The sequence below is a fragment of the Scylla paramamosain genome, chromosome 46 (genome assembly GCF_035594125.1).
Source record: "Scylla paramamosain isolate STU-SP2022 chromosome 46, ASM3559412v1, whole genome shotgun sequence".
NCBI lineage: Eukaryota > Metazoa > Arthropoda > Malacostraca > Decapoda > Portunidae > Scylla > Scylla paramamosain.
This window is the reverse complement of record NC_087196.1, coordinates 6,120,858-6,144,857: the sequence shown is the minus strand read 5'-3', so window position 1 is coordinate 6,144,857 and position 24,000 is coordinate 6,120,858. Positions and strand designations below refer to the sequence as shown.

The 24,000-nt window shown below is 39.0% G+C and overlaps 1 protein-coding gene across 6 annotated transcripts in view; it reads right to left on the bottom strand.

Annotated features, from left to right (window-relative positions):
* The window catches only part of LOC135094810 (CD109 antigen-like), a 113,033-nt gene that overhangs the window by 15,617 nt on the left and 73,416 nt on the right, over positions 1–24,000 (bottom strand). For all 6 annotated transcript variants that reach the window (XM_063995212.1, XM_063995214.1, XM_063995209.1 and 3 more), the window contains 11 exons: positions 8,639–8,690; positions 7,769–7,899; positions 6,096–6,278; positions 5,503–5,639; positions 5,194–5,281; positions 4,663–4,776; positions 3,224–3,441; positions 2,596–2,715; positions 2,301–2,400; positions 1,409–1,600; positions 588–775 (listed from right to left, as the gene is read on the bottom strand). In XM_063995212.1, the coding sequence (XP_063851282.1) occupies positions 588–775; positions 1,409–1,600; positions 2,301–2,400; positions 2,596–2,715; positions 3,224–3,441; positions 4,663–4,776; positions 5,194–5,281; positions 5,503–5,639; positions 6,096–6,278; positions 7,769–7,899; positions 8,639–8,690 (1,523 nt within the window). The remainder of the gene's footprint in view (positions 1–587; positions 776–1,408; positions 1,601–2,300; positions 2,401–2,595; positions 2,716–3,223; positions 3,442–4,662; positions 4,777–5,193; positions 5,282–5,502; positions 5,640–6,095; positions 6,279–7,768; positions 7,900–8,638; positions 8,691–24,000) is intronic.

Here is a 24,000-nt window from a genome sequence, read left to right as displayed (position 1 = left end):
ATAAGAGATAGGCAGGAGAATAAGAGAATAAAGAATAAGAATAAAGAATAAGAATAAAGAATAAGAGGAGGCAAAATGACGAATGATGTGAGATACGAAATAAAGAAGAATTAGAGATAGGAGATGAAATGAAAGAGATAAAATAGGAGATAAAATGATGAAAAAAATGTGAAGGAGGAAAGAAAGTAACTAAATATATGAAGGAAATAAGATGAACAAAAACAGGAGATAGGAAATAAACAATGTAATAGGAATAAAGCAACCAAGGATAAAAAAAAAAAAGGAAATAAAGAGAGCAGAGAGATACCATTGTAACGATCGAATGAACAACTTAACTACCCAATCACCATTCCATTCTATCTAATCTCGCAAATACGCCTGAAATACGGAGAGAAGCAAGGAGGGGCGGCCTGAAGTACTGACAGAGTAACATCACAATATACCTTCCCAATCTACCTGTCTCAATTAACCTGTCTTGCACTTTGAAACATTAACAACACCTGCCTAAACTTTAATTAGGTCTATTATTCCACCTGTCCTTCACCTCAGACATCCTTCCAGCATCCTACATCCTTTCAGCATCCTACCTTTGCACCGGTTCCATCTCCATCATCTGCGCAAGGATTCTGGAGCGGGTAAGGGCGTTGGGGTGCTGTCTGATGTAGTTAAGGCCCCTCTGGCACTGCAAGGTGTACAGGGAGCCAGGAGGGGCGCCCGCAACCACCTCCACTGTCCTCTTGGAGTGGTCCTTGTGTTGGTTGAGCGCCAGGCTGATCTGGTGGGGAGAGTGAAAAGGGGTCATCTCTCTGAGTCTTGGTTTTGGGGATGGGGGAGAGAGAGAGAGAGAGAGAGAGAGAGAGAGAGAGAGAGAGAGAGAGAGAGAGAGAGAGAGAGAGAGAGAGAGAGAGAGAGAGAGAGAGAGAGAGAGAGAGAGAGAGAGAGAGAAAGTGAAGGGATGATGAGCAAATGGAAGCTTCGTTTATGTAAATACTTAACTTAAACAAACCTAACCTAACCAAACCTAACCTAACTTAACTATACCTAACCCAACCTAACCTAACCTAACCTAACCTAACCTAACCTAACCTAACCCAACCTAACCTAACCTAACCTAACCATACCTAACCCAACCTAACCTAACCTAACCCAACCTAACCTAACCTAACCTAATCTAACCTAACTTAACCTAACCTAACCTAACCTAACCTAACCTAACCTAACCTAACCTAACCATACCTAACCTAACCTAACCTAACCTAACCTAACCTAACTTAACCATACCTAACCTAACCTAACCTAACCTAACCTAACCTAACCTAACCTAACCTAACCTAACCCAACCCAACCCAACCTAACCTAACCTAACCCAACCCTAACCTCACCTGACCTCACTCCAGCACCACCTTACCTTCATGTTATTGAGCACAGACACAGGGACAGCCATAGAGTCGGCCACCACCTCCCCGTCGTGAGTGATGGCGTAAACAACAACAGTGAACCGCGGGGACATGGACGAGGACACCGCCACACTGAAGGTCACCACGTCATCGCCACCCGTGACCTCAGATGACACGTGCAGCAGCAACCCTTTGGCCAGGATCTGCAGGAAGCGGTGAAGGAGCATTAGGTTAGGTTAGGTTAGGTTAAGTTAGGTTAGGTTAGGTTAGGTTAGGTTAGGTTAGGTTAGGTTGGGTTAGGTTAGGTTAGGTTAGGTTAGGTTGGGTTAGGTTAGGTTAGGTTAGGTTAGGTTAGGTTGGGTTAGGTTAGGTTGGGTTAGGTTAGGTTAGGTTGGTTAGGTTAGGTTAGGTTAGGTTAGGTTAAGTTGGGTTAGGTTAGGTTAGGTTAGGTTAGGTTAGGTTAGGTTAAGTTGGGTTAGGTTAGGTTAGGTTAGGTTAGGTTAGGGTTAGGTTAGGTTGGGTTAGGTTAGGTTAGGTTAGGTTAGGTTAGGTTAGGTTAGGTTGGTATGGGGGTTGGTGTGTTGAGGTGGTCTTGTGTTGTGTTAGAAAAAACTAAAATAAAACTTGAGAAATGAAAAATAAATAAATAAAATAAGACTTAAAAATACAAAGAAATTAAAATGAAACTTTAAAAAAATACAAAACAAATCAAACAGAACTTGAAAAAATATGAAAAAAATGAAATAAAACTTTAAAAAAATGCAAAAAGAAAAAGAAAAAAAAAAAAAAGAAAACTTAAAAAAAATAAATAAAACTTCAAAAAATATAAAAAAAATAAAAAAGTGAAAAAAAATAAATAAATAAACTACACAAACCACGTAAACTAAAATTTCTGCTACTCACCATGTAAATAAACTTATGCACGTGGAAATTTGACCGCACGTGCAGCACAACGAACTCCCCAACGTGCGCCTCGTCCGTGCTGGTGGTGACCTGAATGTACCTGAGAGGAGTGGGAAAGGGTTACAGGTGAGGGGGGGGGGGAGCGAGAATCATAACGAAAACAATAAACAAATCCTCTCTCTCTCTCTCTCTCTCTCTCTCTCTCTCTCTCTCTCTCTCTCTCTCTCTCTCTCTCTCTCTCTCTCTCTCTCTCTCTCTCTCTCTCTCTCTCTCTCTCTCTCTCTCTCTCTCTCACCTGTGGCCGGGGTTGTGGTGGGCCAGGGCGGTGGTGGTGGAGGCGGCGTTGGCTTCTGAATCTTGGTAGGTCACGTCAAACTGAACCTTCGTTGCCTCCTTCGGGATGTCCACCTTGAACCTGCAGAGAGAGAGAGTGGTGGTGGTGGTGGTGGTGGTGGTGGTGGTGGTGGTGGTGGTGGTGGTAGTAGTAGCGGTGGTGATGGTAGAGGAAGGAGGAGGAGGAGGAGGAGGAGGAGGAGGAGGAGGAGGAGGAGGAGGAGGAGGAGGAGGAGGAGGAGGAGGAGGAGGAGGAGGAGGAGGAGGAGGAGGAGGAGGAGGAGAGGAAAGATCAAGAGCACGAAGAAGAAGAAGAAGAAGAAGAAAAAGAAAGACAGACAAAATACAGAAAAAAAAAAAACAGAACAAAAACAAATACAATAACAGTCAACACACACACACACACACACACACACACACACACACACACACACACACACACACACACACATCTTAACCCTTTCTCACCTCGAGCCACCAACACAAACCTAACACAGATAAACACACTTAAAAAAGACCCATAAACTCACCTAATCTCACGGAAACAGATCAACCCAAACAAGTCTTTCATTTACCCATTCGCATCTCACCTGAATATACCAGTACTTCTATATTCAGCAAAGTACTGATCCTTAGTGTAATCTTGAAACAGCTCCTTTAGTTCATTTTCCGCTGTCATGACTTCATATTTCCACGTGTCCGATTCTGCCTCCTTGCCGCCCCAGAGCCACTCCCACTGTGCATCCTTCAGTGTTTTCATGGCCCTCTCTCTTGTTTCCGTGTCTTCTGAAAGCGGGGGCACGATGATCTGAAGGAGGAGACAAGGGTGGGATATTTACACCTGTTGACACGCTTCTCAAATACACAAGGTCGGTTTTCAAAGGGTATAGATTTTAATTCAAGGATACCACGAAGATTTAAAGTCAAAATCGTGCTACAAAAAGTTTAAAAAAATGGAAAAAGAGACGAAATGAACAGTGACTGGAGGGATAGAGAGAAGATGGAAGGTTAGGTAAGGGAAGTGGAGGGGAGGGAAGGTAGGAAGGGAGGAAAGGTTAGGTAAGGTGGGTAGGAAAGGATTGAAGAGAAGGTGGAGGTAAGTAGACAGAAAAGTGAGGAAGGAAAGTAATATATGTTTGGAAAGGAAGGAAAGAGAGGGAGGAAATTAAGAAAGAAAGAAAATAGAAGGGTAGAAAAGGGAGGGAGGGAGAGATGGAGGAAAGGGAAGAAGAGAAGAAGAGAAGATATGAATAAGTAAAAATATATTCTCTCTCTCTCTCTCTCTCTCTCTCTCTCTCTCTCTCTCTCTCTCTCTCTCTCTCTCTCTCTCTCTCTCTCTCTCTCTCTCTCTCTCTCTCTCTCTCTCTCTCTCTCTCTCTCTCTCTCTCTCTCTCTCTCGCCAATAAAAACCAGCCGCCACACCTGCTCCACACATTTACCTCACCTGTAAACCAGTAATTACCTTGCGATTCCTATCTCCCTAGTACCCACCTGTCCGTTTGGCTTACCTGGCTGTCAAACGCACCCTCACACTTACCTGTATAGCACCTGAGTTTTTACCTGTCTATTAGTCTTACCTGTTCTTATTCTACCTGTCTATATTTGTGCTGTCTTATTTAATGAGTTATTTATTTATTTATTTATTTATTTTTGTTAATTACGGAGTTTTCTTCACTTTTTTTTATTTTGTATCCTTGGCAAATTTCCTTCATGTATAGAGAGATGAAATATTTTGCTAGGGTGGACTGGAATAGAGGAATAAGATAAGAGAGATGAGATAGAGGATTTTTGATAGTATTGAATGGCTAGTCTGAGTGCAATAAGCTCAGTAATCAGGTTGTTCGCGCCAATACGGTTAAAAAGAGAGAGAGAAAAAAAAGAGTACACAAAATTTATAGACGGGAAAATTGGACGGAAAAAGACAGACATGTTTATTGCAGAAACCATCACGTGCAGACAAGATGGCTTCCTACAGCTTCCCCTATGTCATGTTATTATAATCTTATGTAATCTCTTATCTTGCGCTCACCTCAGGCAGCTTGAAGGAGGAGGAGGGGGTGGAGACTGTGGCCTTGATAAGTAGCGTGGACTCCTCAAGGCGGGAAGGGTCTATTGCCTGCTTGTCTGTGTGTTGGACTGCCACCTGAGAGAAGGACGAGGAATACAAGTTAATAAAAAGATAGGGAGATAGACAGACACAGAGGAACAGAGATAGATAAACAGATACAGAATACAAAGATTCAAGAAGGATAAAAGTTCAGGCAGACAAACAGACTGAGAACGTGTAAGAAAAAATAGTGAAAGTTAATGAATGAGTCAATAAAGTAGGAAATGAATGAGCAAACAGAGGCGGACAGAATCAGAGCATGCAATAAATAGAAGGGGGTAAAAAAAAATATGTGAATGAATTAATACGTACATAAACAGGTAAGTTAATAATGAAGGAAAGGTAAAGTAAAGATCTACTACTACTACTACTACTACTACTACTACTACTACTACTACTACTACTGCTACTACTACTACTACTACTACTATTACTACTACTACTACTACTTACGGTGCCAGTGAAGGGCATGCCTGGGCGGAACACGAAGGGTTCAGCTCCCACCAGCTTCACCTCCACCTCGTTGCCAAGAATTCGGATCCTGAGGGAGAGAAAAAAAAAGATTGTTATATAAATCGAGAATAAAGAAAACGGATGTTGGTGTGGGTGTTACTACTACTACTACTACTACTACTACTACTACTACTACTATTACACAACACATCTATTCCTACCACCACTAATACCAACCAACATTTTCACACCACCTCCTCCTCCTCCTCCTCCTCCTCCTCCTCCTCCTCCTCCTTCTCCTCCTCTTACCTGGAATGGCCTCGCGACTCAATCCACCAAAACACCTCATAGAATTTGCACTCTATCAGAACTTCGGCTCCCTCAAGCTGCTGAACGTGAGGCAGAAGAGACTCCATTGGGAAAGCAAATTCTTCTTCTTCATCCACCTGATTGGAAGATATACAGGGATAGGTTAGGTTAGGTTAGGTTAGGTTAGGTTAAGTTAGGTTAGGTTAGGTTAGGTTAGGTTAAGTTAGGTTAGGTTAGGTTAAGTTAGGTTAGGTTAGGTTAGGTTAGGTTAGGTTAGTTTGATGAATGTAAAGGTGGGTACGTAGCTAAATAGGTAGATAGATAGATAGATAGATAGATAGATAGATGGATGGATGAATTTATATAACATGATTGGATAGATGAATAAATAAAAAAATAGATAGATGGATGGATGAATTGATAAATATAGAAATACATCGGAATGATAGATAGATAGATAAACAGAAAAACAGAAAAACAGACCAAAAAGATAAACAACTAACAGAAAAAAAAGCAAAACAAACACCACAGAAAAAAAAATCACATCTAGACAAAAAAAAGAACAAAGAAAAAAAACACGGACAATCACGTACATATTCGAAAATTTCCGTCGTAACATATTTGAAATCCGAGTCAGGTCTGTCCCACGGCTGCTTCACGTACACAGACAAGGACGCGTTGCCGTAGATGGGCTTGTCCGTGGTGTACGTGCCGGAAATGGTGCCCGTGATCTCTTCGTCCGTGGAGAGGGCGTAGTAAGGCAGCCCCACGAACACCTGTAGAGAGAAATAGGTTCGTGATTACAGGTGTGTATACGTGTGTGTGTGTGTGTGTGTGTGTGTGTGTGTGTGTGTGTGTGTGTGTGTGTGTGTGTGTGTGTGTGTGTGTGTGTGTGTGTGTGTGTGTGTTTCAGATTGATGTAAGGTAAAGTACGATATTTTGTTCTTTTTTTCGTCTTTTTTTTATTCTACGTCTTTTTTTATACTTTTGTTCTTGTTATTTTGTCTTGTTCTTGTTCTTTTCTTCTTTTTCGTCTTTTTTTATATTCTTCATCTTTGTTTCTTTTTGTTCTTCAGTTTCTTGTTCTTGTCCTTGTTCTTACTGTTATTCTTAGTAGTTACCATTAAATTACATCTAGTTCTATAAGGAATTCTGTATTTTATTTTATTTTATTTTTTTCTACTTCATATTGTTCTCTTCTCATTGTTCATTTCCCCGTGATGGACAAGTTACATTCACAAGGAACAGGAAGCGAGACAGACCGAGTGAAAAGATAAGACTGATTTTCTTAGCACATCATTCTTTTCATCCTCCATCCTTAGACTTGTAAAATTTCAAGGAAGATACGTGTGGCAATGAAAAGATGCACTGTTATTTATTTTTTTTTTCATTCTTTTTCCTGCACTGAATTAATATATAAGATTTCAGGGACAAGGACAGAATAAGACAATGAAAACAGGTTCGATTATATACCATACTGTTTTCTTTTCCTTTATTTTTCACAGTATAAAATAGAAGCACTGCTCTTCTCATTATTTAACTGCGTAGAAAAAAACTCAGGATTTCAATAATAAGGTGGACTATTATCTCTTTTCTTTTTTTTGTCCTTTAATCCCACAAAAGGAGGAGTCAGAGAAGGATCCGCGGGGCCCTTGCTTTGTCATTACGTTTCTCTCTCTCTCTCTCTCTCTCTCTCTCTCTCTCTCTCTCTCTCTCTCTCTCTCTCTCTCTCTCTCTCTCTCTCTCTTTTGCTTTTTCTTCTTCATCTTCTTGCTTACGTCAGCGTGTGATTTATTAAGCCGTGGAATTGAATAATCGACTTTTGTGAGTAATATTTTTACCTGGAGGAGGGACGAGGAAAAAATTATCTTCCCAAGGACACAGAAGCACTAGATACACGCAAGCACGCACACACACACACGCACACAAGGACTCACATGCTAATGCACTCACACACACACACACACACACACACTAAGAAACTGAGGGAAAAAAGATGACAAATATTGATAGATAAGACAGAACGAGAATACCTGAAGTCCTGTTTACTATGAGTGTCTAGGTACACACCCACACACACACACACACACACACACACACACACACACACACACACACACACACACACACACACACACACACACACACACCCTTCAAAATATCAAAAGGTTAAGAGCAGGCCATCCCCACACCCCACACACACACACTCACACACACACCTCCCTCCTACACCCCCCTCAAACACACACATCCTTGAATACATCACCTCAAACAAAGGTTCATAAAGCTTGTGCACCAAAAACTGCTTCTCTTGTTCCTGTCTTCTGGCCCTCACTCTGACGCGCCACCAACCAAGCTGTGGCAGATCAGGTAACGTAAACGACACGTCCACTATACCTGGGGGGAGGGAAAGGTACAGGTGAGTGGTGAAGGAAGGAATGAAGGGGGGATATAGGTGTGGATGGGAGACATAAGGGTGAAAGGAGAGCGAGGTTAAAAGGCAGGTGGATAAGTGAATAGGTGGATAGGTGGAAAAGAAAGGAGAGTGGTGGATAGATAGATAGATAGATAGATAAATAGATAGGATAGACAGATAGACAGATAGACAGAGACAGAGAGAGAGAGAGAGAGAGAGAGAGAGAGAGAGAGAGAGAGAGAGAGAGAGAGAGAGAGAGAGAGAGAGAAAGCGTGTCAGTTCAAATAGTCAAACAACAACATGATTGACACGGCAAACAAATCACTCTAAATATAAATTCAAGAAAGACGAAAATAAAGGAAAATGGAAACTTAGGAAAAGAACGAAGGAGAAATAAAGAAAATGAAAGAAAAAAATAATGAAGCGGAGAGAAAGAGAGAGAAACAAACAAACAGACAGACGGACAAGGACAGAAAATTAGAGACAGACAGACAGGCAGAAAAAAGAGACGAAGACAGAAACAGATAGACAGCCAGATAGATAGACAGATAGGCAGACAGACATACAGACATACACAGAGATAAACAAATAGGTAGAAACAGACAGACAGACAGACAGACAGACAGACAAAGAAAGAAAGACATATAAACAGACTAGTACCAGCCGACAGATAGATAAACAGACAGACAGACAGACAGACAGACAGACAGACAGACTAACCTACTCTCGGTGACCTTGAAACCCATCTCTTGATAATGTTGTCTTGTGGATCCTGTAACAGAAGAAAAAACAGGGTGAGACAGACACACACACACACACACACACACACACACACACACACGAAGCATTAAGGACTCTGAAAGCAGTTTGTATAGAATAGTGAGAAAACAAAACAACAATAACAACAACAACAACAATAACAACAATATTAATAATAATAATAATAATAATAATAATAATAATAATAATAATAATAATAGTTTTAACAAGAAAACGCTTTATATAATCAGAATCTCTCTCTCTCTCTCTCTCTCTCTCTCTCTCTCTCTCTCTCTCTCTCTCTCTCTCTCTCTCTCTCTCTCTCTCTCTCTCTCTCTCTCTCTCTCTCTTATTTCTTTCACTATTTCTTCTCCATTCTTTTAGTTTTCTTAAAGAAGGTACTAGAGAGAGAGAGAGAGAGAGAGAGAGAGAGAGAGAGAGAGAGAGAGAGAGAGAGAGAGAGAGAGAGAGAGAGAGAGAGAGAGAGAGAGAGACAACCACATTCCTGCCAGTGGTTAATGGAAATGGTCACCTTAATAACAACCATTAGCTTCCCCATACAAAGAAAAACATGATGGAGAAAGGAACCAGTCTCTCTCTCTCTCTCTCTCTCTCTCTCTCTCTCTCTCTCTCTCTCTCTCTCTCTCTCTCTCTCTCTCTCTTTATCTATTTTTTTCGTCTACGCTGTCTTCTTTTCTCCTTCCTGTGTTGTTATTCAGTTCATTTAACCGTCCACCTGTCATCTGGAGTGCGTGTGAGGTGCCCTGCGCATATATATCATTGTTTCTCTTTTTACCTGTACGTATTTTCTATTTTGGTGTGTTTAATTCATGATATTCTACTCTTGTAACGTTAACGACTGCCACCTGTAGGCCTGATGGGTCCTGATGTCCTTTTTTTGCAGTTTTTGTGTTACGGTATGTAATGTTTTATTTTTACTCCATTTGAATCATTAGTGTTCGTCTGTTATTTATTTCATTCTGTTCTCTTACGGCTCCCTTTCTTCTCTGTTACTTTTACTGCCCGTTTTCTTTCCCTTACTGCCCGTTTTCTTTCCCTCTTTCTGCAATGTCGCCCTGGTGTTTTCCTTCCTTGTTTTCCTCGTCTTGTGGTTGTTTAGGTGTTTGAGTTCTTCTTTGATCTTTATTCCTGCCTCTCCTCGATTCTCAGACACACACACACACACACACACACACACACACACACACACACACACACACACATTCTATGCAAGTCTCATATACACCTGACTTTAAAATAGATAGACCATAATTTTCCTTTTTCTGTAACATCTTCTATGGTCAAAGTTCTCTAAGTAGACAATCTAGTTTATATGATCCTTTTGTAGAGCGTGTGTGTGTGTGTGTGTGTGTGTGTGTGTGTGTGTGTGCGCCCTCCATACCTACCCACGAGTAACCTTTACCTGGTTACCTGGCCACAAAAACAAGCAGGTGCCGCCCATATGTCTCACAAGCACAAGGTCTCCCGTCCACTCAACACTTCCTCCTGCTTGAGAAACCCCGGATCTGTGCATGGCTGATGAGGGAGTGAAAGGTGAACCCGCTGGACACTCTACCACACTCACATTCCCACAGCCTCAGTCCTTTCCTCCTCAGATAACCGTCTGCTTTTTGTTCAGTGTTCTCAGTCTTTCATTATTGGTAATCGCTTCGGTATTTCCTAAGATTTTTTTTTTAAACAATAAGATTTTCGACCTTTTTTTTATATTCTAATGCCTTTTTTTTTTTTTTTTTTTTTTATTGCTAGTACTCTGCATCTTTCACTATTGGTAGACCCTGTGACTTTCTGGCATCTTCTGTGTTTCCTCCTGCTTATAACACCATTTTTTTTTTTTCAAGATTTTAAGACGCTTCACAATCTGATTTGAACTTACTTTTCCACTGATCACTAAAGGTAGATAAACACCTGTGATTTTCCCTACCTGTGTGTTTCCAATTAGCGTGAAAGGTGAGGTGAACATTTTATCACTAACAAGATGAGAATTGATGGTGATAGATTCAATTAAAGGTGTTAATCATGCGAGGTGATGAAGGTGAATGAAAACACTATCATTTTACCTGAGAATATTTAATGGCAGAATAAAAGGTGAACTGCATAATTGTTACGAGCGAAACTAAGGTGCTAACACGGATGAACTCATAAAGCGACTTATCAAAGGTGTTCATTGTGCAAAAAGATAAAAGTTAATGCCTGTTTAATTAGAAAGATGAGATTCTGAATATTTACTAGCAAGGTGAGGGGAAGAAAGATTAGGTCATGAGATACTGAGAGTGTTAATTATGTAAGAAAGGAAGATCAGGTGATGATAACTTACCTGTACTAGTATCGTTTAACCCTTTGACTTTGGCTTAGCTTCATGAAAAGAGCCTTGGGAGTATTACTGAGGAGACTTGTGAGGCATTGCAGGTGTTGGTAGCACAAGAAAGGGAAATGAAGAAGTAGTGATGATAACTTGTATTCATATATATTCAACCCTTTAACTCCAATGGCTTAGCTTCATTTAGTCTCGTGCAAATTACTAACAAGGTGAGGTACTGATATAAATTCAAGAGACATCGTAAGTGTTGTTAGAACAAGAATAGGAGATTAAGTAATGATAATATGCCTGTACATAGCATGACACAAGAAAACGAGGGAAGCTGCAAGAAGCCATCAGGCCTACACGTGGCAGTCCTCCTCCTTGTTCATAAAGCTGTCAAATTTTCTTTTAAAGCTCCCTCATGATTAAGCACCAACATCCAGATTACAGTGTTTATTCTATTCAAGTACAGCTTTTGCTTTATTTATATATATATATATATATATATATATATATATATATATATATATATATATATATATATATATATATATATATATATATATATTTTTTTTTTTTTTTTTTTTTTTTTTTTTTTTTTTTTTTTTTTTTTTTTTCATCACAGTGGCTTCTTCGCTTCATGAAAAGTGCTGTGCAAATTTAGTTCGTATATTTGCAAAGCACCACTGACAGAAGAGATGATACGATATTTAATAAAACAATGAGGGCCATTTTTCTTTTCTTTTTCTTTCTTTTTTTCTTTCTTTTTTTTTCTTTCTTCTTTTTTTCTTTTTCTTTTTTTCTTTTTTGCTCAGTAAGTCGTGTAGCGTTGCTCAAAATAAAATCACGTGTCACGAGTGTTCAAAGGACTGACTGGAGTGAAAAAGTGAGATTCTGAACTATTATTATTATTATTATTATTATTATTATCATCATTATTATTATTATTATTATTATTATTATTATTATTATTATTATTATTATTAACAAAGTGTGGTAGGAAAGTTTATTGTGTCAGAGCGGATCGCGAAGTCAACGAACATATAGACAAAAACAAACAAAAAAAGTAAAAGAGATAAAAAGTGTTGATACTGTAAGATGAATAATTATGAGTAAAAGAGCCAAGATGCACAGGATACGTGTAGACCTGATGACTTGTTGCAGCTTCCCTTAATTCTTATGTTCTTATGTTATAAAGCTGTAACACACTGCAGAGAAACAATCAAATAAATAAATACTTGATTCTTCACATGTGCATCTAATTAGTGAAACCCGACATTCTGAATATCAATAAAAGAAAATCAGGTTCCAGTGAGATTAAATTGTAGGGAATTGCATCTAAAAGGAGCAATCATGTACAGTTATAAGAGACAACTAGATACGGTGTGAGCTAATTAGATCACAGGTAAATTCAATAAAGTAAGTTCAGGTGAGTTTTATGTTCTGTTCTTACGTAGAAGTGATAATTGCCTACAGAAATTAAAGTTAGAGAGATGTGATGTAATAATTAGGTCAAAGGTATCCTCCACTAATTAGTACAGGTGAGTCTTATGTTAAATTATTATGAGTCCTTGTGTTAAATTCTTATGTGTCTTAATCTTCGTAACAGATCTAAGAGGCGAGAAAGTGATGAACATGTACAGGAATAAGAGTTAACGAGATAATACGTGTTAATTAGATCACAGGTAAGTCCCAGCAGGTAAGTATTGGCGAGGCTTATGTTAAGATCTGGCTTTAACCAGCGTGGTGTGAAAAAGTTATCACATACAGGAATAAAAGTTGACGAGATAATACGAAGTTAATTTAGATGACAGGTAAGTCCCAGCAGGTAAGTACAGGTGAGTTTTATGTTATGATCTTGTGTGTCTTAACCAACATAACAAATCCGTGGCGTGAAAAAGTTATCATCACGCACAAGAATAAGAGTTGACGAGATAATACGAAGTTAATTTAGATAACAGGTAAATCCCAGCAGGTAAGTACAGGTGAGTTTTATGTTATGATCTTGTGTGTCTTAACCAACATAACAAATCCGTGGCGTGAAAAGTTATCATCATGCACAAGAATAAGAGTTGACGAGATAATACGAAGTTAAATAATTTAGGTCACAGGTAAGTTCCAGCAGGTAAGTACAGGTGAGTTTTATGCTATGATCTTGTGTGTCTTAACCAACGTAACAAATCCGTGGTGTGAAAAAGTTATCATCACGTACAAGAATAAAAATCAACGAGATAATACAATGTTAATTTAGATCACAGGTAAACTGAGTCAGGTAAGTCTAGTTCAGTCCTGTGCGCTGATTATCTTATGCGTCTTAACCAACATAACAAATCAGTCATGCGAAAAAGTCATCGCGTAAGAGTTCACTTGATCCGACCTAACCTAATTAGATCACAAGTAAACTCCACCAGGTAAGCTCCGGTGAATCAGTAACGTGTGTTGACCTTCCTAACCTATCCGAGGGGCGAGCAAGTGGACAAGTAAACAGAAACAACTCCATGTAGGATGAAAATGCTAAATATGAACCTCGATGATAAATAAGACAGAGTGAAGGCAAACAGCTATTACAAGATTGCCTCAACGTCCCGCCACGCTGCTGGGCTCGTGACGTAAGGCGTGCACAAGGAAATGCCACGCCGAGGGGAAACATGAGACACGGGCACACGAGGGAACACAAAGGAAGGACAAGGTAGGGAACGCAATGGAAAAAAACAAGCAGTAGTGTATTATTCGTCTCGGTGAAGTTTTATATAAGGAAATGCCACGTGGAGGGAAACACGAGGGAACACAAAGGAAGAACGAGCATCAGGGAACACGAAGGAACACAAAGAAAGAACAAAAGGTAAGGGAACACAAATGAAGAACAAACAGTAACGAAAAACACAAAGAACAAAAAAACAGTAGCTATCACGAGGCACAGCAACACGAAAGAATACAAATGAAAAACAAAAACAAAAAAAAAAGCAAATTACACCAACTACGAGGAAACAGAACGAAACACAAACGAAGAACGAGCAGTAACAAACACGAGACACGGGAACAAACCAAGACAAACAGACACAAGGTTACCACATAAGTGAATCATGTTACCGTTTAGTGTGATAAGGAATATGAGGGCAGCTGAGTGGATTAACTTGAAGCAGGAGGAGACAGATTGAAGGCTGGGCTGCGCTGGAGAATGGCAAGGAGTGAAAGGCGATACGAAGAGGTGAGGCTTTGTTTTTAATGCCTCTCTTGCCCACACCTTAGAAAACAATGAAGTGAAAGGAATGATGAAATGTTGAATAATAGTGGTATAGTAATGAGATATGGAAACAATGACGGTATGAAAGAGTCAGTCAGTGTGTTCATATTTATTTCTGGAACGTAGTGAAAATAATGACATAGCTATTTTTTTTTACAATACTCCATTAGCGGATAGACAAACAGATAGACAGACAGACTGACACACAGACAGATAGATAGACAGAATGGTAAGTAAGCAGAAAAAGAGACAAACAGACGAAAAGACAGATTAAAGATTAAAAAACAAAAAAAAAAAGAGAGACAGAGAGAGAGAGAGAGAGAGAGAGAGAGAGAGAGAGAGAGAGAGAGAGAGAGAGGAGAGAGAGAGAGAGAGAGAGAGAGCAGCAGACAGATTTAACATTTATATAAATTTCCACGGTACTTCCCCGATCGCTGAAAAGAACGCAAGGTCAGACAAACAATCAAACAAACAAACAAACAAACAAACAAACAAACAAACGATTAGAAAAGAGAGCGAGAGAGAAATAAACAAACACCAAAATATGAAAAGCTACAAAGAGAATCAGAGAGAGAGAGAGAGAGAAAGAGAGAGAGAGAGAGAGAGAGAGAGAGAGAGAGAGAGAGAGAGAGAGAGAGAGAGAGAGAGAGAGAGAGAGAGAGAGAGAGAGAGAGAGAGTGGAGAATGTGGAGAATCGATGACTGATGGACGGCTCTCTTCCATCTGATCCCTCCACTCCTTTTATCCACTAAATATATCCACCTGTTATGTTAATACCGATTTTTTTTTTATTTCTATATTTTGGAAGTGCTGTATAGGTATGATCCCCCCCCCCCTCTTCTCTCTCTCTCCTCTCGTCTCTCTCTCTCCTCTCTCTCTCTCTCTCTCTCTGGTTATCAATATGCACAAGGCCTTTTTTCTCTCCTTTCCCTCCCTTCCTCTGGTACATTTTGCAATTCTCTCTCTCTCTCTCTCTCTCTCTCTCTCTCTCTCTCTCTCTCTCTCTCTCTCTCTCTCTCTCTCTCTCTCTCTCTCTCTCTCTCTCTCTCTCTCCTTTATCATCTTTCCTCCCTTCGTCTCTCTCCTCACTCGGCCCACCTCACTAATGCAAGAGTTAGGCAATGTTTTCACCTCGCCTTTCGTAACGTAGCAATATTCGTGAAAGTAAGGAAGGAGGCGAGAAGTGAGTGAAAAATGTTTGCTTATCAAGGTGAGAAAAAAAAAATATGAAAGATGTAAGAAAAACCACAAAGAAATGAAGGTTTTTAAGGTAATAAACATCAAGAAAGGAAAGTATGATTGATTAAGGAAAGAAAACAAACTCACAAAAGAAATTAAGAAACGTAACGAAAAAAGAAATAAAACATGTAAGAAATATTTCCTATGGGATGATACATACATACATACATACATACATACATACATACATACATACATACATACATACATACATACATACATACAGGCATACAGACAGACAGACAGACAGACAGACATACATACATACATACATACATACATACATAAATACAAACAGACATACAGACAAACAGACAGACAGACAGACAGAGAGACAGACAGAAAGAAAAACAGACAGGCAGACAGACAGACAGAAAGACGAACAAAAAATAAACAGAAACAAGACCATAAAAAAAACAAATAAACAGAAAAAAAAACACTGACAAACAAACATACAAAAATACACAAACAAACAAACACACAAACATAAAAACAAACAAACAAACAAAAAAGAACTTAGAACCTTACACAAAACTAAACCACCGCCACCACCACCGCCACCACCACCACCACCACCACCACACTTCGCAACACCTAGCCATTAAGGTGAGGGAGGGGCAACCAGCACCTGTCCAATCTCACCAGGTGCGCCTTGACCTCAGTGGAAGGACAGAATATAACCAAAATGACCTTGATATTTCGCCTTCCTCTTACTCCTCCTCTCCTTCTTCTCTTCCTGTTCCTATTCTCTCTCTCTCTCTCTCTCTCTCTCTCTCTCTCTCTCTCTCTCTCTCTCTCTCCTTCTCTCTCTCTCTCTCTCTCTCTCTCTCTTTCGCCCATCTGTCTTCCACTTTTTCTTCTCTCGTCTCCTTGTTCTGTTTCTTATTTGTTTTCCTCTCATTTCTTCATCTCTTACACCTCCTTTTTTTATTTTTCTTATTCTCCCTTTCTTCTTCTTCTTTTACCTATTCTTGTTCTTATTTTCCGCCATCTTTCTTTCTTTCTTTTTTTTTTCTTACCTATTTTTGTTCTCTTTATTTTCCTCTTTCTTCCTTCTCTCTTTCTTCTTTTCTCTCCCATTTCTTCATCTTTCCCTCCTTTCTCTTTCTTAACTTCCTTCTTTTTCTTCTCCTTTCTCACCTGTTCTTGTTCTCATTTTCTTTCTTCTTCGTCTCTTCTTCTCTATCCAATTTCTTTATTTCTTCTTTTCTTTAGCTTCCTTCTTTTCTTCTTTTTTTTTATATTCTTCTTGTCCTCCTTATCTTCGTTTTCTTCGTATCTTCCTTTTTTTTTTTTCTGTCTATCTTCGTTTGGTTGGGATGGTTGGGTGGTGTGGAGTCTTCTGCTTTGCTATCTGTCCCTTCGACTCTTAAAATGGAGCGTCACTTGTGTTCCTTTGTGTTCCGTTTTCATCTCCATTCATCTTTTTATCTCTCCTTATTTTTCTCTTCGTTTTCTTGTATGAGATATTTTTTTTCTCTTGTTCTATCTCTCTTTTCCTCTTGTCTTCCTCTCTTCCTCTCTTTTTTCTTTCTCTCTCTCTCTTCTCCTTTCTCTTATTTTCTTTTCTCTCCTTTTCCAACACTTACGTTTCATTATGTTTTTTTTTTTTCTCCCTTCTCCTTCTCTTCCTCTTCTCTCTTCAACTTCTTATCTTTCTCTTCTCTCTTCAACTTCTCCTTCCTCTCTTCATATTCTTCTCAATAACTTTTCTCTTTCTCCTCTTCTTTCTCTCCTTTCCTAACTCTTAAGACATCACCATTCTCTCCTCCTCCTCCTCCTCCTCCTCCTTTCCGTCCTCGTTTTCCTCCCCTCAATATCTCCCTTCTCCTCTCGCTCTCTCTCTCTCTTTGCTTTCCTTTCGTAACTTAACACATCAAAATTCTCTCTCCCTTCTCCTCCTCCTCCTCCTCCTCCTCCTCCTCCTCCTCCTCCTTGCAACCCAACGCTCCAGTAAGCATGATGAGAGCAGGAAGACTAAGCAGCATCTCTCAGTCCAAAAGTTCAAGGTTAAGGAGCGAAAGCTGTTGATAAGTAGGAAAGACAGATGCATTGGACAGTCACAAGTCCGAATGGTGACTTATGATCGAGTTAACGTTTTTCTTGATGTTAAACGATAATAATGATGAACAAAGGTCACTCAATGTTAAAAGGAAATGTTTGTCTATGAATTGGGTTGTTAATTGCCGAATTGGGCAGTTAGAAGTCCGAATGTTGTTTTTTATGAAAAGTAATAATGATAATAAAGAACAAGAGTTACTAAATATTAAAAGGAAAGGTTTGTTTATAAACTGGGTTGTTAGTAGTCGAATTGGGCAGTTAGGAGTCTAGAAGGTGTCATATAGGATAACAGTATAGAACTAGGGTCATTTGGTGTCAAAAGTAAAAAAAAAAAAAAAAGAAAAAAAAGAAAAAAAAATAGATACAGGAATTGGGTAGTTAACTCAAGACTGGGTAGTTACCACCTAACCATGTACACCACCACCAGCAACAACTGCTAAATGGCAAGGAAGCTGAAGATAGTAAAGAGTCCAAACGGTGACACAACCTAAGCTAAACAAGGACAAGATACAAAGCACAGCAACACAAACACTAAATAGGGCAGGTCAGTTAGTTATGAGTCCAAACGGTGACACAACTTCAACTTAACAAGGGCAAGGGACAAAACCCAGCAACACACGATAGAAAAAGGACAGGTAGGTTAGTTACGAGTCCAAATGGTGACACTTTAGCTCAACAAGGGCAAGGCACAAAACCCAGCAACACAAGCACGATACAAAAGGACAGGTCGGTTATTTAAGAGTCCAAACGGTGACACAACATAAAAAAAGAACAAGAGACAAAGACACGCTACAGAACTCAGCAGACATAAAATAGAAGGACGAGTTAATTGGAAGTCCGGATGGTGACCGCGTGCGATGGTTTCAAATATCGCGTAAAACAAGCGGACTGGATCGAACTGGCCAGCGAAGCAAACTAAAGAGTGCAGGTAACGTACAGGCCGCTCCCTCCTGCTCCCTGCCCATCTCCAAGCCCCCTCCACGCCCCTCTCCTGTCCCATATCCAGTCTCCGCCGGTTGGGAAAGGGAGTGTCCACTACAGAAGGGTAAATCCACCCGTACCTTCAAATCGTGATGGAAATTAATTGAGGTCAAGAATCAGGATTGAACAAGAAACTCTAGGCTTATTCTGGCTGGAGCTGGATTTTGAAGATATAGACAATGGTTCCCAGAGTGGTATATGTCAGGAATGGACTAACTAATCTGGTTGTTAGTGGTGAATACTAGCAAGAAGGCACTGGGTATCAAAGAGTGGTAAATGCATTGAACAGACTCAGTAATTAGGTTGTTAGAGCAGAGACATTAAGTATCAAGGTCCTCGGAGTGGTATATGTGTGGAATGGACTCAGTAATTGGGTTGTTAGTGGTGAATACTAGTAAGAAGGAACCGGATATCAAATAGTGGTATAAGTAATTAACAGACTCACTAATTAGGTTGTTAGAGCAGAGTCATTACGCATCAAGGTCCTCGGAGTGGTGAATGAGTGAAATGGACTTTGTAATCAGGTTGTTAGTGATGAGTACAAGTAAGAGGAAAGTGAACCTCAAATGGAGTGGTAGACGCATTAGATACACCCGGTAATTAGGTTGTTAGAGATGACAGTATCATTAGTATCAAGGTTTTCATGAGTGTCGTAGAGAGGATGAAATGGACCCGGTAACCAGGTCGTCACTGGTGAATATTGATAAGAAGAAAGTGAATCTCAAATGGAGTGGTGGATGCATTGGACAGACTCAGTAATTAGGTAGTTAGAGACGAGTCATTAGTAGCAACTTTCTCATGAGTGTGGCAAATGAGTGGAACGGCCTCAGTAATCACGTTGTTAGAGATGAATACTAGTAAGAAGAAAGTAAGCCTCAAATAGTACTGGGTGAATTTAATAAACGTAGTAATTAGGTTGTTAGAGACGGGTCATATGTAACAAGGCACTCATGAGCGTCGCAAATCAATAAAATGAACTCAGTAATTAGACTGTTAGTGGTGAATACTAGTAAGAAAGAAGTTAATCTCAAACAGTGGTAGTTAAATTGAACATACTCAGTAATTAGGTAGTTAAAGCAGTCATTAGTAACAAGGCACTGGTTCTCAAATATAAATAGATGAAATAAACACACTTAGTAACCAAATAGTTAATGCCGAGTCATTAGGAAGCTTTAAAAGAAGATTACACAAATTTAGTAATGAAAATGATAGGTGGAGATAGACAGGTGTGTTTTATACAGGGACTGCCACGTGAAGGCCAGATGGCTACAAGCTGCTTCCATTGTGTTCTGGCTTCTCATGCTAACAATTCTGGTTCCAAGCATCTGACGAACACTTAGCAACAATGAACATGGAGCAAGAGGAAAGGGTTGCAGTGTGTGTGTGTGTGTGTGTGTGTGTGTGTGTGTGTGTGTGCGTGAGAGAGAGAGAGAGAGAGAGAGAGAGAGAGAGAGAGAGAGAGAGAGAGAGGAGAGAGAGAGAGAGGAGAGAGAGAGAGAGAGAGAGAGAGAGAGACGAAAAAAAAACTCGTAAATTAAGATACAAAAAAAAAAGACCAATATCGTTTCTCTTTTTTTTTTCTTTCATGTCAAGGGTGAAGAAGTGGAGGGAAAGGTGAACCATAAGTAGGCAAGGGCAACAACAACAACAACAACAACAAAAACACATTGAGGGTGCGTTTCTAGCCAAGCCTAAATTTATGGATTCTTGAACACCCCCCAAATTAAAAACCTCAAGTCACATAAATACAGAAAACAGGAACATTAAGGGAAGCTACAAGTGGCAGTCCCTGTAAATAAACACGTTACCTACTCTTATTTCCTCCCTGTCATCTCCACCTATAAATTTGCCTCATCTTTAAAAGCTCCCTAATGACTCAGCACTAACAACCTAATTACTGAGTCCGTTTCATTCATCCACCACTTTGAGAATTAAGTGGGCAGTTCCGGGAGTTACAGAATCACTTAACTAGACACTGCTAACCAACCACCACATTATACTACTCATACTCCTCTCCCATTGGCTGACGGATGAGGCGAATTAATTACGTCATCACCTCGTCTTGGGAATATAAGAAGCTAATTGGCTGCGCGAATTAGGATGTCATACAGACTACTGGTGACTTGGTAATGACTGCAGATCGGGTGTGTGAACCATTGACGCACACACAAACACACACACACACACACACACACACACACACACACATAATTTACTGTATGGTGCACACGCGTCATGTAAAACCCATTATTCAAGACGACTACGTGTGTGTGTGTGTGTGTGTGTGTGTGTGTGTGTGTGTGTGTGTGTGTGTGTGTGTGTGTGTGTGTGTGTGTGTATGTGTGTGTGGTTACAATACGCCCATGATTCATCCTCCTACAGTTAAGAATGGAAGTGTCATGCAAATAGTGAGACGAGTAAGATGAATATGAGAAAAACTGTACGAGTGTGTAAATGTTTTTTTGTTTTTTTTTGTCGTTTAAGGAAAGATGGATGTGAAAGGTGTTGAGAGAGAGAGAGAGAGAGAGAGAGAGAGAGAGAGAGAGAGAGAGAGAGAGAGAGAGAGAGAGAGAGAGAGAGAATATTACACTGACACACGTACCCACCAACACACACACACACACACACACATGTAACACAACACTTAAACTTGAAAGAAAACGAGATATCCACACACACAAAAAAAAGAAAAAAATTGAACACTAATACATAATTAAACACACAGGTAACTCAAAACAAGTGCGTTTCGATCCTCACCTGTCGAGCCTCATCAGTTCCTTCTCTTGTTACGTATACAGGAGGAACAAAAAATGAATAAAATGCAAAAAAAAAGAAAAAGGGAAAAGAAAACAGGAACTAACACGCAATATATGTAAAATTTTGCTTCGTTACCTCCATCAGAATAGTACAGAAAAAAAAAATTGGGAAAAAAGTATAATCCAGTTGTGATGAGAGGTAAGAATGGCTGAGAAAATAATGAGAGGGAAGAAATGTGCAAAGTTAATGTGATGAAGACACGATAAAGTAAAATATATATATGAAACAAGCTTGAAGTACATTAAATATGGGAGACAGGAATGGCTGAAAAAAACAAAAAAAAAACAATGAGAGGTAAGAGATGTGTAAAGTTAATGTGATGAAGACACGATAAAGTAAAATATATATATGAAACAAACTTGTAGTACATTAAATATGGGGAAGGAATTAAAGCAAACAGAAAAAATGGAGCCATAACAAGATATCATGAAAATATTATAGAAAAGATTAGAAAAAAAAGACTTAGAGAGTAGAGAAAATAAGATAAAACAACAATAAAGAAAAAAAATGCAATTGTAAAGAAAATCTAAAAATTAAATGGTAGAAATAGACAAACTTGAACGAATATGAAAATAACACAAAAATCATAAAAAAAAATACCAGAAACAATAAGAACAATAAATAACAAGAAATAAAATAAACAAGAAACAGCAAAAATTGAAAAGAGAAACGGAAAATAAAGAATGAAGAAAACGGGAATCGAGTACAAAGGTGTAATATATTTTGAAGATTAGAAAAGGTTGCTGGAAATGAACGAACACACACACGAACGATAGAAATAAACCAAAAGAAAACGGCTTAAGCAAAACACTGCATAGAAAACGAAGAAAGGAAAGGTTACAACATTTTTCTATATGACCAAGGGAGAGAAAATACAAATAAACGAATAAATAGATGGAAATATATTAAACAATACATGAAAAGGGCAATTATAAAGGTGACCCTCTAAAAAAAAAAAAAACACAGCATAGAAAACGAGGAGACATTACATTTTCTTCGTACAATCAAACAAGTTAAGAGGAAACTAAACTAAAATAAATAAATAAATAAATAAACAAATAAATAAATAAATAGAATTAGATAGAAAAAAAATCACTTTAACATTAACACAAAAAAGAAACGAGGAATAAATAACAAACTAAATAAATACCTAACACATAAATTGACTAAGTAGATAAGTAAGAAAGCAAGCAAGTTAAACCAATCAAACCTAACTAAGAAATTAAGTGAATAAGTACCTAATCTAACCTAACCTAACTTAACCTAACCTAACTTTACTAAGAAAATGATTAAATGAGTAAGAAATAGCTTAATAACTCACTCACTTCATAGATAGATAAACAAACAAATATATGAAGAAACAAACAAACTACAAAAGTCACCCCTACAAAAAGAAAATAAGTACTCCATAGAAAACGAGCTGGAATAGACTGTCTTTGAATACTAATACCTGGTGCAAACTTCGTGTCTCCCCTAAAGAAGAGAAGCGTTGGGATGCGAGGAGCAGAATATCAGGGAACAGCAGGAGGGGACCAGATAAGAAGACACTACGCCATTTTAAGTTACATCACCTGTCACCAGGGGAAGACGAGGCCAGATGAGAGGGACGGTGAAAAGTGAGAGAGAGAGAGAGAGAGAGAACGGGAGAAAAATATGAATGGGTACTAGAGAGAGAGAGAGAAAGAGAGTCACCAGAAGTAGAGAAGCATAGATGAGAGGGGTGGTGAAATGTGGTAGAGAAAATGAAAGAAATTAAGAATGGTTAGAGGTGAGAGAGAGAGAGAGAGAGAGAGAGAGAGAGAGAGAGAGAGAGAGAGAGAGAGAGAGAGAGAGAGAGAGAGAGAGAGAGATCACGAAGGAATGATTAGAAATTGGAAAGAGAAAAAAAAAATAAAAGGTAAATAAAAAGATGAAGGAATAACGAAAAGAGGGAAAGAAAAAAGAAATGAAGGAATAATCAGAAGAAAGAAAGGGAGATAGAGAAAGGATAAAAAAAAAAGACAAAAAGAAAATTGATAAAAATATTAGAAGAGAGAAAAACAAAATAAAAAGAAAACAAAGGCAAGAAAAGAAGACGGAGAGAAAGAAGAGAAGAGAAAAACAGAAATGAAGATAAGAGGAATGATAAGAAGAATGAGAGAGAGAGAGAGAGAGAGAGAGAGAGAGAGAGAGAGAGAGAGAGAGAGAGAGAGAGAGAGAGAGAGAGAGAGAGAGAGAGAAGGAAAAATGGGAAGAAAAAAAAGAAAAGAAGATCATAAATAAGTAAGAGATGAAAGTAAACAAGGTCTCTCTCTCTCTCTCTCTCTCTCTCTCTCTCTCTCTCTCTCTCTCTCTCTCTCTCTCTCTCTCGAACTGGTAACGCAAAAGAAAAAAAGAAGAAAAAAACGATATAAATGAAAGTAAACGAGACAATCAAGAGAGAGAGAGAGAGAGAGAGAGAGAGAGAGAGATAATAACAAGACCAACTTAACTGGAATGTTTGTTGATCGGCGTAGCGAACACCCACGCAAAAACTGGTCACTTGTCAAAGGTCAGTAACAGCAGAAGCAGGAGGAGGAGGAGGAGGAGGAGGAGGAGGAGGAGGAGGAGGAGGAGGAGGAGGAAGAAGCACAGTAGGAGGATATGCCGACTTATAAGCGAAGGAAACTAAGGGAGGAAAGG